This window comes from Pteropus vampyrus, unplaced genomic scaffold, assembly GCF_000151845.1.
Source record: "Pteropus vampyrus isolate Shadow unplaced genomic scaffold, Pvam_2.0 Scaffold452, whole genome shotgun sequence".
NCBI classification, from domain to species: Eukaryota; Metazoa; Chordata; class Mammalia; order Chiroptera; family Pteropodidae; genus Pteropus; species Pteropus vampyrus.
The window spans coordinates 690217-703644 of NW_011889233.1; the positions used below are offsets into that span (position 1 = coordinate 690217).

Sequence of the window (13428 nt, forward strand, 5' to 3'; positions counted from 1 at the left end):
CTCTCCAGCCAGCCCCAGGACCCAGAAAGCCTTTCTCCAAGTAAAGCCAGGGAGGTGACAAGAACCTAGAACCAGGTGGCGTCCCAAGCCCCAGCTAGGAGCCCTTCCAAATGCAACGCAAGCTCGTGATTGGGTCTGAGGTGATGATGAACAGGCATTCAGTCCTATAGAGGATCGGAGTTCACATGGATGGGCGTGGCCGCCTCTCCGTGGGCGCTCTAGCCCCGTGGAAGACTCCCCTATAGCCCGCCTCGCCCGGCTTCCGGCCTGTCTTAATTCCGCTTCCGGTCAAGCGGAATCGTCTTTGCTGAGGGTCACATTGAGCTGCGAGCTGTTTCAGGGGCGTCTTTAGGTGAGTGTCGAGAGCTCGGGAATCCGATGCCCTTTCCTGGGAGACTGAGGAACCAGACCGTAGTTTCCCCGAGAATGAGATGAGGTTTTCGACCGGCGGCATTCAGCCTCCCGGGGCCCTGTTATATTAGTAGTCATAGCAAACGATTATTTAGTTCTTTCTTAATGACGGGCAACATTCCAAGCGACTTATATTAATTCCTTTAGTCTTCCCTCCAGCCCTATGAAGTAGATCCTGTGATTGTCCTTTTCGACAGTGAGGCAACTGAAGCGCAGAGATATTAAGCTCCTTAGACAGCGACCAGTATTTGGACTCAGTAGTTTAGACTGCAGTGCTCTTAATCACCCGGCCACAAGCGTGGCCCCCCGCGGCTTGCCTGGGTTGCATCCTAGTTCCCTGGTGTCAGGCCCCTCCTCTACCCCTTGGATGTTGAAGAGGCCGCATTGTCATCGCGGATCTACTCTCACTCCCAGGATCTACTCTCACTCCCAGATAGCGGGTCAAGATCTCTCCCCACATTACTGTTCCGACCGCGTCTGTATCCCAGCGGCTAGTGTTTTCATCCTCCCACCCCTAGTCCCACTTCCCTCCTTCCCCCCAGGTCCCCTAGGTCCCCACCTAGACTACCTTGGATGTTTGAATTTGCATACCTCAATGTAATCCCACTACTCTTCGAATTCTTTGGAATAGACACTTTTTTTTCACATTCCTTGGTGAAAACTGTGTGTCATCTCACAAGAGACATAGCAGAGGATTTTAATCCTGGGTCCACAGAATCGATAGAATTCAAGGGGTGTTAGTACTCGAATGGGGAGGGAGAATTACATCTGTATTTTTACTAACCTCTAATTGGAATGTAGCATTTCTTTCAGTTAGATATGGCAACAGCAACCTGAGTAGTAGTGGCAGCATCTGTGACTGTCAGCATTCAAAATCATAGGTCATCTTATATCAATCATGTTATGGTTGCTGGTGTCACAAAATATTTACACTCATGATTGTTTCAAAATTGTGGTAGTTAATAAATCCTCAGCGACATAAAACTGGTTTTCTTTGTGAGCATGTGCAATTTTTTAATGCATTCAAACATATTCTGAAGGGTTCATGGCACCAAAGACGTTAAGAACCTCTGCAATGTAGATTATGTCAATGATTGAGTACAGCTCCACCACTTGTATGCTGTATGGCCTTGAGAAGTCATTTAAATCACTGTCCCTTGACTGTGAAACAGTGATAGTAATAGTTCCTACCTTTTAAGATAGCTGTGGGAATAAAGCATCTGTAACAGCACCTGGCCTGTAGTAAGCACTCAATGAGTGTTAGTGTTATTTTGTGACAGATAAGGCCTGATTTTACCTAGGAGTTGACTCTTCAGACCTTGCTGTGACTTCCACATTTAGGTGTATGGATTTGCCCTGCCCTTCACCTCTGTGTGTATATGTTGAGAGGGAGGGTGTGGTGGCTTATTCATACCCAGCCCATCTTCTGTGTCTGAGCCCCACTTGGGCATAGGTGGACCGACATGCCCAGCCTTCCCCCCACCACCAACCCCACCCCTAGAATGCCTGCCAGCACTCTTTGCCTCCAGGAGTCAGCAACATGGCAGAAGACATCAAGACCAAAATCAAGAACTACCAGACTGCCCCTTTTGACAGCCGCTTCCCCAACCAGAACCAGACCAGGAACTGTTGGCAGAACTACCTGGGTAAGCAAGGCATGGAGAAATGCAGACCTTCCCCTGGTCCTACACCTGAAGTTGCTTACCTCTTGCTTCATTAGGACCCATGCATTCCAGGCTTTCGCTCTTCTATTTTGGACATCCTGCCTCGCAGGGCCCATGCCCCTTGTCACCAGCTGTGTTCAAGATCTGCGCCAGTGCCACAAACTTTGCTCCTACGTGATTTTTTTTTTTTTTAAAGGTTTATTTGTGTGTGTGTGATGTACATACATACAGGAAGTACAGAAAACAATATACAGTTAAATTAATAATTTTAAAGTGAACCCCTGTGTAATTATAACCTGGTTAGAAAAGTAGATATTACCAGGACTCTGAATTCCCCTGCCTACTGTGGGCCCTGTCTTGAACACAACACCCCACTCTCCCCACTAGAGATGTAACTCTACTGACTTAAGGGAATCACATTTTGGTTTTCTCACTGCATTTGTGAACTTTATAAATACCGTATTTACTCTTTCGTGTTTAGATTTCTTAATCAACAGTTTTGAAGATTGTTCTATACTGTGTTGTGTAGTTCGTTCATTTTAACTGCTTTACAGTTTTCCAGTTTATTCGTGGACACTTGAGTAGTTTCCATGTTGGGGCTTTTACAAATGATGCTGCTATAAATGTTCTTATAGATGTAATTTGATGTCCACGTGGATGCTTTTCTCTCTAGGGAATGTGCCCAGGAATGGAATACCTGTAGTAATTTTTTTAAAAATTAATTGCCTACTGTTAAAATCCAGATTATCCCCCTCCTATCTTCCTCTCTCAGACTCCACCATCTTAGCATCAAGACCACCTTCCCCTTCATTTGCCTCAGTTCTGAAGTTCCATAGTCCCCAAACATGCACATCATGTTGCCCCATCAGTCCTTACCCCAGGGTTTTCAAGTTGAACAGCAGTTCTCTGGGGACTATCAAGTCAATTTAGTGAGGTTTATCTAGCCCTTTTTAGTACGCTTGTAAGGGTATGCATTCTTTGTGAAACGTGTCTGTGTCTGTATCTGTGTGTTCGTATAACTGGTTGTGATACTCTGAAATACTCTAAAAGTATTTCTGTGAGTTCTGTTCAGAAATGCGTCCAGCCTTTTGTCTGGGCTGACCCTGAATCTCTTTTTTCACAGACTTCCACCGCTGTGAGAAGGCAATGACCGCTAAAGGGGGTGATGTCTCCGTATGTGAATGGTACCGGCGTGTGTACAAGTCCCTCTGCCCCATATCCTGGGTATGTGACTCTTACTGAGGCCCTTGGGATGCTTGAGTGGGGTCCTAGGAGAGGGGAGTGTGGTGACGTGGTGGGAGCTCATCTGCAAGAGGCAGAGGGAGGACAGAGCATCACACTATCCATGGAACTTGGCCTTTCTTCTTCCTAGAATTGCTTCCCTTTCCTTCTTTAACTGACTCTCAATTATTCAGAGCTCTTAGCCAAGGCAACCAGGGCAGTTTTCTTGCTAGATCCATCTTGTTCATGTACTCTGCAGATATGTACTCAGTGTAGTGTCTTTGTCCCTGTGGAGCTCACCATCTTGTGCATCCTGTTCTTTTATATTATGAACATTTTCAAATATACATAAAAGTAGAGAGAATAATTCAGTGACCCCAAATATACCCATTACCCAAATTGAGTTGTATCAAGATTTTTTCACATATCCTTCATCTATCTCTTTTCTTTTTCTTTTTTCCTTTGCTGAAGTTTTCTGAAGCAAATCCCAGACATGTCATTTTACCCTAACCTACCTCGGCATCTCTAAAAAATACAAATGCAGTAAGGCAGTCCTTTTAGCCGTGATCTGACTAGGCCTTTGTTACTATTTAAAATTCTCTGCCATACCCTCTTTTTTAAATAAAGAGTTTATGTTTAACATTATCCTAATTCATCAAGTCAAAGATCCCATTGACTATAAGAAACATTGAGAGATGTGCCAATCTTTTTTTTTTTTTAATGCTGGAAATGAATATAACAAGAGTGCCGATTTCAGCAATGTTAAAATGAAATACCATGTGTCTTAGAATCAAAATACGATACTATTACAAAAGTAGTAGTAATCATTTAAAAAAAAAACAACAAATGTGAGCAATACAGTAAAATAAAGAGTAGAACCCCTCTTGTGTTCCCCAGTCCCTCTCTCCTGAGGTAACTACTGTAACTGATTCCCTTTTTTTCTATATATAAATTTATCATATATAAGCTTGTGGCACTTTGTATGTATGTATGGGTCATACTATATATTCTGTTTTATAACTTTGGCTTGTCAGTATGTCTTGGAGCCTTTTTTTTATTTTAATGACAATTCATATAGATCCTCCTTATTCATTTTATTAGCATATACAATGCGTAATACAGATGCTTTTATTTAACTGGTCTCCTTTTGATGGAGATTGTGTTCTAATTTTTCAGTATTTTAAGCATCTTCGATGTACATTGTTGGGGCTTATTTCTTGAGAACAAATTGCCTTAATGGCACTCTTCCCCGGCTCACTTGGTTTTCTTCTCACCTTTCTGGCCACACTGTCTCAAGTGTCTTTGAGTACCCTGTGCCCTCAGGATTTCTCCTTGACCCTGGATGATCTTTGGTAACGTGATGTTTTGATCTCCTAATATCCCCCCTCCAGCCTCAGGGCCTGCATTGGGTGTGTGGTGGACAGGATGCTAGGATCATGCTTCCAGTGCCGGTGTTGCCCCACACCCCAGTTACCACGACCTGGGCCTGCCCTTACTTGAGGAGCATTAGATCGTGTGGTTCATCTGCGTAGGTGCCAACTGTGTCTGCCCTGTTAGGGCTGTATGTAAATGCACTTGGCACAGGTCCGTTTATACCTAGTAGCCCTGGTTCCTTTACTTTAAAAACTTGGTGAAGTAAATATAGGTGTTTTGTTATTGCTATTGCATTTATTTTTTATAAGCAGTATAATCACTTTACAGAAACTTAAAAAATAGAGGAAGAGGCAGAAAAATGTCTCTCTCATCTGACCTCGCCAGTAGCATCTTCCAGATGTTTCCTATGGTATTTTTTGTTTGTTTGTTTTTTGTTTTTTAATAAGTCTCTAATCCCAGTATATGGGGGCGGGAGTTCAGCATTTTTCCTATGTGAGCATTTAAGACATTTTTTCCAACTATCTTTTATTTTCTGGTTTAAAAAAACCTTTAGTTTCTCCATGAAAAATTGCACTGACTTTTTGTAGAATCTTCAAAATGAGAGATTTATATAATGTAAACAGTGAAAGTCCCCTAGTCACCCCCTTCTGAGTCCTAAGTTAACTTTCCTTAGGAATTTGGTATAAATCTTCACTTCCTTTTCTGTGTGCTGATTATGCATATGTGTAGGTGTGTTTTTATGTACTTTTTAAAATGTAGATATGGGTCATACTCTAGATTCTGTTTCGTACTTTGCTTTTTTTTACTTGACATCATTGTAGTCCCATTTTCATGTCAGTGCAATATGCTCAATTATTGGGTAGCCATAATCTTTAATAGTTAAAAGATATTCCCTTCCCCTTTAACTAGACACATTCTTTTTTCACTATTTTAAATGATCCTTGAATGTACAATTCCATTGCAGGAAAATCTTCCTCCCTGCCGCCATTTGAAAGGGTTCCTTAGTTTCTTTTCATGAAGTGAGATTGTTGGACAAAGGGTAATATACCAAAGAACTAGACCAGCCTGATCCTTTAATTTCAAAGGGGGTGAGGACATAAGCCCAGGAACTTAGAAATTCCTACTTAGAAATGTGGACTGTAGACAATTGAGAGAATCTAGATGAATCCCAGACATGAAAAGATATTCATCCCACTCAAGTCATCAGGCAAATGAAGCTTAAAATAACAGGTTTATGAAGGTTGGTAGTGCTAAGTGTTGGTAGTTCCATAAACTATCCAGTCACTTTTGAGGTCAGTTTGGCAGGATCTTTCAAAATGAAAAAAAATTATACCCTAGATATCCTACAAAAATGTGCACATACAGTATGTTCATTGCAGAGTTGTTTGTAATGGGGAACATTTGGAAACAACCAAAGTTAGGTCAATGATGATATGTTTATTTTGATCTACATGACAGAATATAGAAAGAGCTCTGAGACTTGTGGGAAAAAGCAAGTTTCAGGACAGTATATAGTATGGCCCTATTTGCGTGTGTGTATTTTAAAACAGAGTATTTGCGATGTGGTCTATGTGTATGTAAATAAAATAGACACATATGGTATGGGCCAGCTACACTGTAAGTGCTTTATATCAGAATAAAGGCAGACATGCTAAAAAAAAATGGAATGAGTATCCTCATTTTACAGAATTGGAAACTGAGGCCCTGAAAGGTTGAATAATTTGCCCAAGGTCACACAGCTAGGAAGTGATGGAGTGGGGATTCAGATTCAGTCTTTCTTATCTGTGCTTTTATCCACTGCCTCTACTGTGTAGCATGTAAATGTGAGTGAGTGAATGTGTGTGTGTATGTGTATGTAAATAATATGCTTCTGGCTGCTTGTAGGAAGGTCCACAAGGAGCAGAGTGTTACTTTTGGGAAGTGTTAACAGTGATATCGGCTTTTCCATCATTTTTTATGTGTATGTGTACATGTGTGATCAACAGTAGTATCACACTCCATATTCCACTTGGCACCTTTTTGAACTTGACTGTATATCTTGGAGAGCCATTCATGCTAGAGCATAGATCAGCTTTACTTTTTTCAAAAATGCCTAGTATCCCTTTTTTCTTCTATTCTGACAAACGTCCTTGAGTATTGACCCTGAAGCACTGCACAGCCACTCTTTAGAAGCTCTGTACCATAGTGAGTCAGTTCATGTCAGCCCATTCAGGACAGTGATCCTTGTCTTTTTGGGTCACTGCTGATTTCCTAGCTTCTGGAACAGTGTAGGTACTAGGGTTACTTGTTGACTGACTGAAGAAATGAACAGGTGGGCAAAGTGAGGAAGACAAAGAAGTCTACCCATCTGGTTTCCCCACAGAGGAAAGGAGTAACACTGGCTGTTTTTTCACAGGTGTCAACCTGGGATGACCGCCGGGCAGAAGGCACATTTCCTGGGAAGATCTGAACTGGCTTCACTCCACCTCTCCTCTGTCTTCCATCCCTCTCCCAGGGAAGCGAGGGTGGACCTGGGTACATCCCACCCTGGGATCCTAAATCGTGTTTTAACTAATAATAAATACTTGTTGGAAAAGTATAAGACTATGTGTGAAAGAGCTGGATGATGAGCAAGAAGCTAGGTTGGAAATAGTGCCTAGACCAGTAAGAGGGGCTTCAGAGTGATTATTTTTTTGTTTCATTTTGTTTTTAATTTTTATTTTATCAAACTTTGACCACTTCCTCTGTGCCAGACAGTAGAGTGAGTGATTATATGAAATAGACTCAAGCCCCTATATATGCTAAAATTTATCTGCATGTTCCTTTAATTATTTGTACATTTTTTAACATATAATTTTTTAACCACATGAAAATAGTATAATAAAAACTCATACCCATCGCCTAGCTTCAACAGTTATCAACAAATGACCAGTTTTATCTCTAATTACTCCCTTCCCCCCTAGACAATTTTAAAGTAAATCCTAGAGATCATATTTTATTCAGAAATAAGTGTATGTATCTCTTAGAGATACATGCTTTTAAAAACATAATCACAGTACTATTATTACACCTAAGAAATTAACAATTCATAATAATATCCAATAAGCAGTCTTCTGCACAGTGTGTAATTTCTCTCTATATTCTGGGCCTCCTCTTTCATGTTGATCATGGTGATGATTGGAAGTCATTTAAGTAGGCTGAATTAAATGTTCTTTCTCAATGCCCCCAAAAGAATTGCCATACAATAACAACCCAAAATATTATCTACCAAACCTGTCAACAGGGAACTCCTAAGACAGTGTAACCAGCTAGAGCACCAAGATGTGTGGCCAAATTGGTGTTTCTTCAAGACCATTCAAATGGTTATGCGACAGACTTATCTGAAGGATTTTCAGATGTGCAGAGGAAAGATGTGTATTGAGGAAAAATGGCACTAGGAAGGGATCTCCAATGGCAGCCTATGAGGAGAAGGGGCTGTAAACGAGACCCTCATGTATGCATAGTGACTTTGAGGGGCTGTAGAAGCTTCTGGCATGCATTGGAAATAGCAAAGAATTTAAAAAGGAATATAGTAATAATTTCAAAGGAAATGATATCCAATGAAAACTCAAGATGGGGGACTTGCCCTGGCCCCAGTCACATAATTCTGCCCAGAGGCTGCCAGCATTAACAGTTGCCCGTGTGTTCCTTCGGTTAGCCTGTACATGTAGAAGTGTTTCTGTATACATACTTTACATGTATTTGATTTGATAAAGTTTTGATATGGCTCTTCTGTTTCCTCACTGATCTACCACTTTGCTCATGTGGTTCATACTGCATTGGCCTCTTCAGGGTGACAGGAACTGAGTAAATGAGAAGATCAACGCATCAGCCTGGCTCCAGCCTCAAGGCCTGTGTGCTTGCTATGTGCTCTACCTGGAATGCTTTTCCCCCAGGTATCCACACAGCTCGCTCCTTCCTGCACTAAGGTCTTCCTCAAACATAACTTAGTGACGCCTTCCCTGACCACTCAACCTACCATTTCAACTCCCACGCACTTTGCAGCCCTTCACTCCTTTTATTTCTTTAGCACTTACCATTAATATTCCCCGTATTTTACTTATTCATCCTTGATAAGTGTCCCCCCACCACTAGAATAATTTCCATGGGGGCAGGAATTTTTGTAAATATGTTATTCTGCCTTTCAAAATTTTATTATGAAAATTTTCAAGCACATAAAAAAAGGACAAATAGTATGTTTGCCCTTATGCCCACCACTTATACATTTAACAATTGTTTACGTTGTGTCATGTTTACTTTGTGTACCGTTATTTTTTATTGAACCAGTTAAAAGTAGTTTCCAAACATCTTGACTTCATCCTAAAGTACGTAAACATGTGTCTCTGAAAAACAACATGTTCCTTCATACTGTTATCACTCCTAAGAAAAACTAATTCCCTAATATCTCATATTCAGATTTCTCAAATTGTACCCTAAATTGTTGTTTAGGTTTTTGGGGTTTTGTTTGTTTGTTTGTTTTTTGTACTAGGGTCCAATCAAGGTTCACATTCTGCTTTTGGTTTTTAGGTATAGCCACACACACCCCCACCCTGCCCACCCTCATAAGGTGGAATTTTTAAAGAGGCCAGACCAGCTGGCTTGTAGAATGTCCCCCAATCTGGATTTGCCTTATCGTTTCCTCATGGTATTATTTAGCTTCTACTGTTATCTGTAGTTAATATAAACTGGAAGTTAGCTCTTTAGAAGAACCTGATTGAGGACGTGGTTCCATAGTGTAGCGGTTAGCACGTCCGCTTTACTCGCAGAGGTTCCTGGGTTCGCACCCTAGTAGAGCCACAGTCCATGGTCTGCAGCCATGCCACCCTGAATAAGCCCAATGTCTGATCTTGGAAGCTAAGTAGGGTCGGGCCTAGTTAGTACTTGGATGGGAGACCACCTAGGAAGACCAGGTGCTATAGGCATTAATAATAATAAAAAAATAATAATAATTTTAAAAAGAACCTGATTAATTAGAAGCAGGTTAAGTATTTTTGGCAAGAATCCTTCCTGCGTTTGTCTTCTTATTGCTTCCCAGCAGGAGGTGCCTGATGCCAGGTTGCCCTGTTGGTCTATTCCTGGGAAAAATGGTGGCCACTAGCTGTCTCTGGAAAGATCCGTTTTCCCTTTTTGTCATTGGCAAGTGACCTGTGGGGTGGTACTTTGGGGAGTGTTTCCAGCATGGCACCCTGACAACCTTACACATCTCCACATAAGCCACATAGGCAAGACTTAACTAAGGTCTGACCTGAACCTCAGCAGAACTGGTGATTCTTCCTGAAACAAAGGGAGATAAGCAGTCTTGCAAAGAGCTGCCATGAATGAGGCAGTTTCTCTCTCTCACAGGAGACTGTTACAACACCATTTCTCATCCATCTACCTTGTTTCAGTTGAGTACAGGATTCTACCTTACCTTTCAGGGTATAAAACTACTCTAAAGGTACCATGCCTATTACCTGACTTACCTCAGGCCTTCCAACAACTCAGTGAGCCATAGGTAATCAAGACCCCTATTTTACAAGTAAGGAAACTGATACTTTAAATAAAAAAAAAAAAAAGAAACAGACTCACTCATAGATACAGAGAACAAACCGATGGTTACCAGATGGAAGGCGGGTGGGGGGCTGGATGGAAAAGGTGAAGGGATTAAGAAGTACAAATTGGCAGTTATAATATAGACACAGAACTGTGAAATACAGACTATAGTCAATAATATTGTAGTAACTATGGTGCTAGGTGGGTTCTGGACTTACTGGGAGGATCACTTCATAAATTATATAAATGTCTAACCACTACACTGTATACTTGAAAGTAATATTATATTGAATGTTGACTATAATCAAAAAATAAAAAGTCAAGAAAAAAAAATCTGGTAAGCATAACAAAGAAAAGAAAAATTGGACTTCTATCCCCCTGCCAGTTCATGTGGCTATGGGTTTCCTTTTAGTGTATCTATGTAGAAGAGGGTTCAATGCAGGAAACAAACCTCCCAAGGCATATTAAGTAGAAAGGGATTTCATATGAGTAATCTAGTACAGTAAAACTGTGATAATGTAAATTTGGATATAGTACACCCTCGTTTCATTGTATTCAACTCAACACATTCCCACATTTTACAGGATTGAATATAGCTAGCTTTACAGTAGGGTTGTATATTACTCTTTTTTTAATATGGTATTCCAAATAATAAATGAAGAAAAGAAAGAATATCAGCATTTTGCAATCCCTATTGATTCTAAGCCTTATATCAATGGCTGCAAACATCACCAAGAGACAACCAAACATGATGTACTTCCAGACGGAAGCACTGAACAACCACCATGAATGTGAGATGTTGAGCTTCCACAAAGTTAGCACCTTCCTGTTGTACCACAATACAAAATAAAAGATAAAAATCCTATCATCTCAACAGATAGAGAAAAAGTATTTAAAAAAATCCTTTTATGATAAAAACTCAACAAGTTGGATATAACAAGAACATACCTCAACATAATACCATATATGACATGACCACGGCTAACGTCATACTCCACAGCGAAAGATTGAAAGCTTTTCCTTTAAGATCAGGAACAAGACAAAAGTGCCCACTCTCACCACCCCTATGAACATAGTACCAGAAGTTCTAGCCAAATTAGGCAAAAAAAAAAAAAAAAAAAACCACATCTGTTTGAAGATAATGATCTAATATACAGAGAGAATGCTAAAGATTCCACCAAAAAAGTGTTGGAATTAATAAATTCAGTAAAACTGATAACTTAATTTCAACTGCGTACAAAAACTCTACCCTTTTACTTTTCCCATATTTAATAAATTTAATGAATTATTGTAGCTATAGTTATTTTCATACTTTTGTCCTTTAACCCTTGTACCAGAGTGAAGTGATTAACACATCAGTTATTATGGTATTAAGAGTACGGTTGACCTTTGAACAACATTGGGGTTGGGGCACTGACACCCTCTCTCACTCCCCTGCAGTAGAAAATCCATGTATAAATTAAGTCAGCCCTCTGCATACATGGATTCCCAACTGCAGATTGAAAATACTGTTTTCAATCCACAGTTGGTTAAATTTACAGATATGAAACCCTGGAATTCAGAGGGCTGACTATAAACTTGTTGAAAAAATTTGCATATAAGTGGACCAGCATAGTTCAAACTTGTTCAAAGATCAACTGTATTTGAATTTAACTCTATACTTATCTTGACCAGTGTGTCTTATATTTTCATGTTTTCAAGTTACTATTTAGCATTTCATTTCAGCTTGTAGAACTCCTTCCAGCGTTTCTTGAAAGGCAGGTCTAGTAATGATGAACTCCCTCAGTTTTTGTTTGTCTGGAAAGCCTTTCTCTCTCCTTCATTTATAAAGGACAACTTTTCCAGGTAAAGTATTCTTGGTTGGAAGTTTTTTTGCTTTCAGTACTTTGAATATATCATCCCACTCTCCCCTTGCCTACAAGGTTTCTGCTGAGAAATCTACTGATAGCCTTATAGGAGTTCTTTGGTATGTGAAGACATTTTTTTTCTTGCTGCTTTTAAAATTCTGTATTTATTTTTCATTTTAGACAGTTTTATTATGTCTTGAAGAAGATCTTTTTAAGTTGAAATCTGGGGGGAGCTTATGAGTTTCATGAACATGAATTTCCGAATCTCTCCCCAGATTTGGGAAGTTCTCAGCTGTTTTTTCTTCAAATAAGCTTTCTTCCCCCTTTGTCTCTCCCTTCTTCTGGGACTCCAGTAATGCATAATTTATTTCTCTTAATGGTATCCCATAGTTCACATAGGCTTTCTTCACTCTTTTTCATTCTTTTTTCCTGGTTCTCTTTTGTCTGGGTAATTTCAATTGGCCTTTTTCTCATTGTATTCTTCAGCTACAGAATGTGGTTCTTTTTTATAATTTGTCTCTCTGTTAAACCTCTCACTTCATGTATATATTGTTTTCCTGGTTTCATTAAATTATCTTCCTGTGTTTTTTTTTTTTTTTTTTGTACCTCATTGAGCTTCCTTAAAACAACTATTTTTAATTCTTTATCAGACAAATCACAGATTTCCATTTCTTTAGGGTCAGTTACTGTGTTCCTTTGGTGGTGGTATATTTCCTTGACTTTTCATGTACCTTGAAGTCTTGCATTGCTGCCTTTGCTTTTGAAGACTTGTTCACCCCGCTCCCTCTGCCAATCTTACTGACTGGCTTCAGGTGAGAAGTATTTTCCATCATCCCTGGTAGGAATTCTGAGGCTTTCTCGGACCTTTTCTATGGATACACTTGCTCCACACTTCTTGTTTCTTCTTGGGGGTGGGAGTGGTGGAATTCTTAGGATTGTATGCCTTCTCTCAATCCTGCAAAGCCAGACCAAATGCTGACAGCCTCCCATTTGCTTTCCCTAGAGCTGTGCTGAATGCTCAAGTTTGTGTGTTTTCTCTCAATCCCGTAGAGTTGGCCGACTTTCTGCACATGTTCACTAGCTGTCCGCAAAGGCTCACTCTCACAGCCCTCAGAGGTGTGCACAGGGAGCCAGCCATGGAGTGGGAGTGGGAATGAGGTGCCCATAGGGGTGGAGGTGCCTGTGGGCCAGTTGCAGGGGGGATCCATTGGCCGGGCATTCTTAGAGGCTCACGCAGTCTTCCTGATGTCTGTGGATCTGGTGTTAGTAGGATCCAAGTCCTTCTAATGCTTTCTGAGGGCCCTGACTGCTATTCTGGCCTCCTCTCCCACCGCCTAGTTGTACAGAACTCTCAGTATTCC

General features: G+C 40.5%; 1 protein-coding gene and 1 pseudogene across 3 annotated transcripts in view; both read left to right on the forward strand.

The window, feature by feature from the left end:
* LOC105306643 (cytochrome c oxidase subunit 6B1) overlaps nucleotides 1-7251 on the forward strand; it is a 10140-nt gene extending 2889 nt beyond the window's left edge. The window contains exons 1-4 of one of the 3 annotated variants that reach the window (XM_011381785.2): nucleotides 245-352; nucleotides 1941-2057; nucleotides 3199-3299; nucleotides 7066-7251. In XM_011381785.2, coding sequence (XP_011380087.1) covers nucleotides 1952-2057; nucleotides 3199-3299; nucleotides 7066-7119 — 261 coding nt within the window. In that variant the 5' untranslated portion in view covers nucleotides 245-352; nucleotides 1941-1951 and the 3' untranslated portion in view covers nucleotides 7120-7251. Of the gene's footprint in view, nucleotides 1-244; nucleotides 353-1912; nucleotides 2058-3198; nucleotides 3300-7065 lie in introns of those variants that run through there. The other 2 variants (XM_011381786.2, XM_011381787.2) reach the window with 2 other exon arrangements.
* Nucleotides 7252-9494: 2243 nt separating this feature from the next.
* Nucleotides 9495-9610, forward strand: LOC111732383 (annotated as a pseudogene).
* Nucleotides 9611-13428: the final 3818 nt, after the last annotated feature.